At 51.2% G+C, this 1883-nt stretch overlaps 1 protein-coding gene across 1 annotated transcript; it reads left to right on the top strand.

The window, feature by feature from the left end:
* Positions 1 to 326: 326 nt before the first annotated feature.
* Positions 327 to 1119, top strand: LOC128244429 (paralemmin-3-like). The gene is made up of 2 exons (XM_052962437.1): positions 327 to 647; positions 685 to 1119. The coding sequence occupies exons 1-2, from the start codon at positions 327 to 329 to the stop codon at positions 1117 to 1119; spliced, it is 756 nt and encodes a 251-aa protein (XP_052818397.1).
* Positions 1120 to 1883: the final 764 nt, after the last annotated feature.

Below are 1883 nucleotides of genomic sequence, written 5' to 3' on the forward strand. Positions count from 1 at the left end.
TGGGGAGACCACCTGTATTGGTGAGAAGCGAGGTGGAGAGGGCGCCTGTATTGGTGAGAAGCGAGAGGGAGACATCTCCTGTACTGGTGAGAGGCGAGATGGAGAGACCCACTGAATTGGTGAGGGGCGAGATGGAGAGACCTCCTGTATTGTTGAGAAGCGAGATGGAGAAACTCTTGTATTGGTGAGAGGCAAGGTGGAGAGACCCCCTGTTTTGGTGAGAGGCAAGGTGGAGAGACCCCCTGTATTGGTGAGAAGCGCGGTGGAGAGGCATCCTGTATTGGTGAGAAGCAAGGTGGAGAGACCTCCTGTATTGGTGAGAAGCGATGTGGAGAAACCCTTGTATTGTTGAGAAGCGAGGTGGAGGTAGACACTATATTAATGAAAAGCGAGGTGGAGAGAACTCCAGTATTGGTAAGAAGCGAGGTGGAGAAATCCCCTGTATTGGTGAGAAGCGAGGTAGAGAAACCCCATGTATTGGTGAGAGGCATGATGGAGAGACCTCCTGTATTGGCGAGAATCGAGGTAGAGGGGTACCCAGTTTATTGGTGAGAGGCGAGGTGGAGAAATCCCCTGTATTCGTGAGAGGCGAGGTGAAGAAATCCCCTGTATTGGTGAAAAGCGAGGAGGAGAGGTCCCCTGTATTGGTGAGATGCAATGTAAAGAAACCCGTGTATTGGTGAGAGGCAAGGTGGAGAGACCCCCTGTATTGGCGAGAAGCGAGGTGGAGAGACCTCCAGTATTGGTGAGAGGCAAGGTGGAGAGACCCCCTGTATTGGTGAGAGGCAAGGTGGAGAGATCTCCTGTATTGGTGTGAAGCAAGGTGGAAAATACCCCTGTATTGGTGAGAGGCGAGGTGGAGAGACACCCTGTATTGGTGAGAAGCGAGATGGAGAGACCTCCTGTACTAGTGAGAAGCGAGGTGGAGGGAAACCTTGTATTGGTGAAAATCGAGATGGAGAGACCTCCTGTATTGGTGAGAAGCGAGATGGAGAGACCTCCTGTACTGGTGAGAAGCGAGGTGGAGGGAAACCCTGTATTGGTGAAATGCGAGGTGGAGACAAAACCTGTATTGATGAGAAGCGAGATGGAGAGACCTCCTGTATTGGTGAGAAGTGAGATGGAGAGAAACCCTGTATTGGTGAGAAGCAAGGTGGAAAAACCTTGTATTGGTGAGAAGCGAGGTAGAAAAAAACAACCTGTATTGGTTAGAGGCGAGGTGGAGAGGCCCCCTGTATTGGTGAGAAGCGAGATGGAGAGACACCCTGTATTGATGAGAAGCGAGATGGAGAGACACCCTGTATTGGTGAGAGACGAGGTGGAGAGACACCCTGTATTGATGAGAAGCGAGATGGAGAGACACCCTGTATTGATGAGAAGCGAGATGGAGAGACACCCTGTATTGGTGAGAGGCGAGATGGAGAGGCCCCCTGTATTGGTGAGAGGCGAGATGGAGAGACACCCTGTATTGATGAGAAGCGAGATTGAGAGACACCCTGTATTGATGAGAAGCGAGATGGAGAGACACCCTGTATTGGTGAGAGGCGAGATGGAGAGGCACCCTGTATTGGTGAGAGGCGAGATGGAGAGACACCCTTTTTTGATGAGAAGCGAGATGGAGAGACACCCTGTATTGGTGAGAGTTGAGATGGAGAGATACCCTGTATTGATGAGAAGCGAGATGGAGAGACACCCTGTATTGGTGAGAGGGGAGATGGACAGACACCCTGTATTGGTGAGAGGCGAGATGGAAAGGCCCCCTGTATTGGTAAGAAGCGAGTGGGAGAAAAAACCTGTATTGGTGAGAGGCGATATGGAGAGGCCCCTGTATTGGTGAGAAGCCAGGTGGAAAAAAACCCTGTATTGGTGAGAAGCGAGATGGA

The sequence above is a fragment of the Mya arenaria genome, chromosome 8 (genome assembly GCF_026914265.1).
Source record: "Mya arenaria isolate MELC-2E11 chromosome 8, ASM2691426v1".
In the NCBI taxonomy this organism is placed as follows: domain Eukaryota; kingdom Metazoa; phylum Mollusca; class Bivalvia; order Myida; family Myidae; genus Mya; species Mya arenaria.

Excerpts from the sequence above, each read along its gene's own strand:
- LOC128244429 (XM_052962437.1), top strand. The coding sequence starts at position 327 with ATGTGGAGAAACCCTTGTATTGTTGAGAAGCGAGGTGGAGGTAGACAC. Across the intron at positions 648-684 it reads AGGAGAGGTCCCCTGTATTG|AGGCAAGGTGGAGAGACCCC; the intron begins GTGAGATGCAAT and ends TGTATTGGTGAG.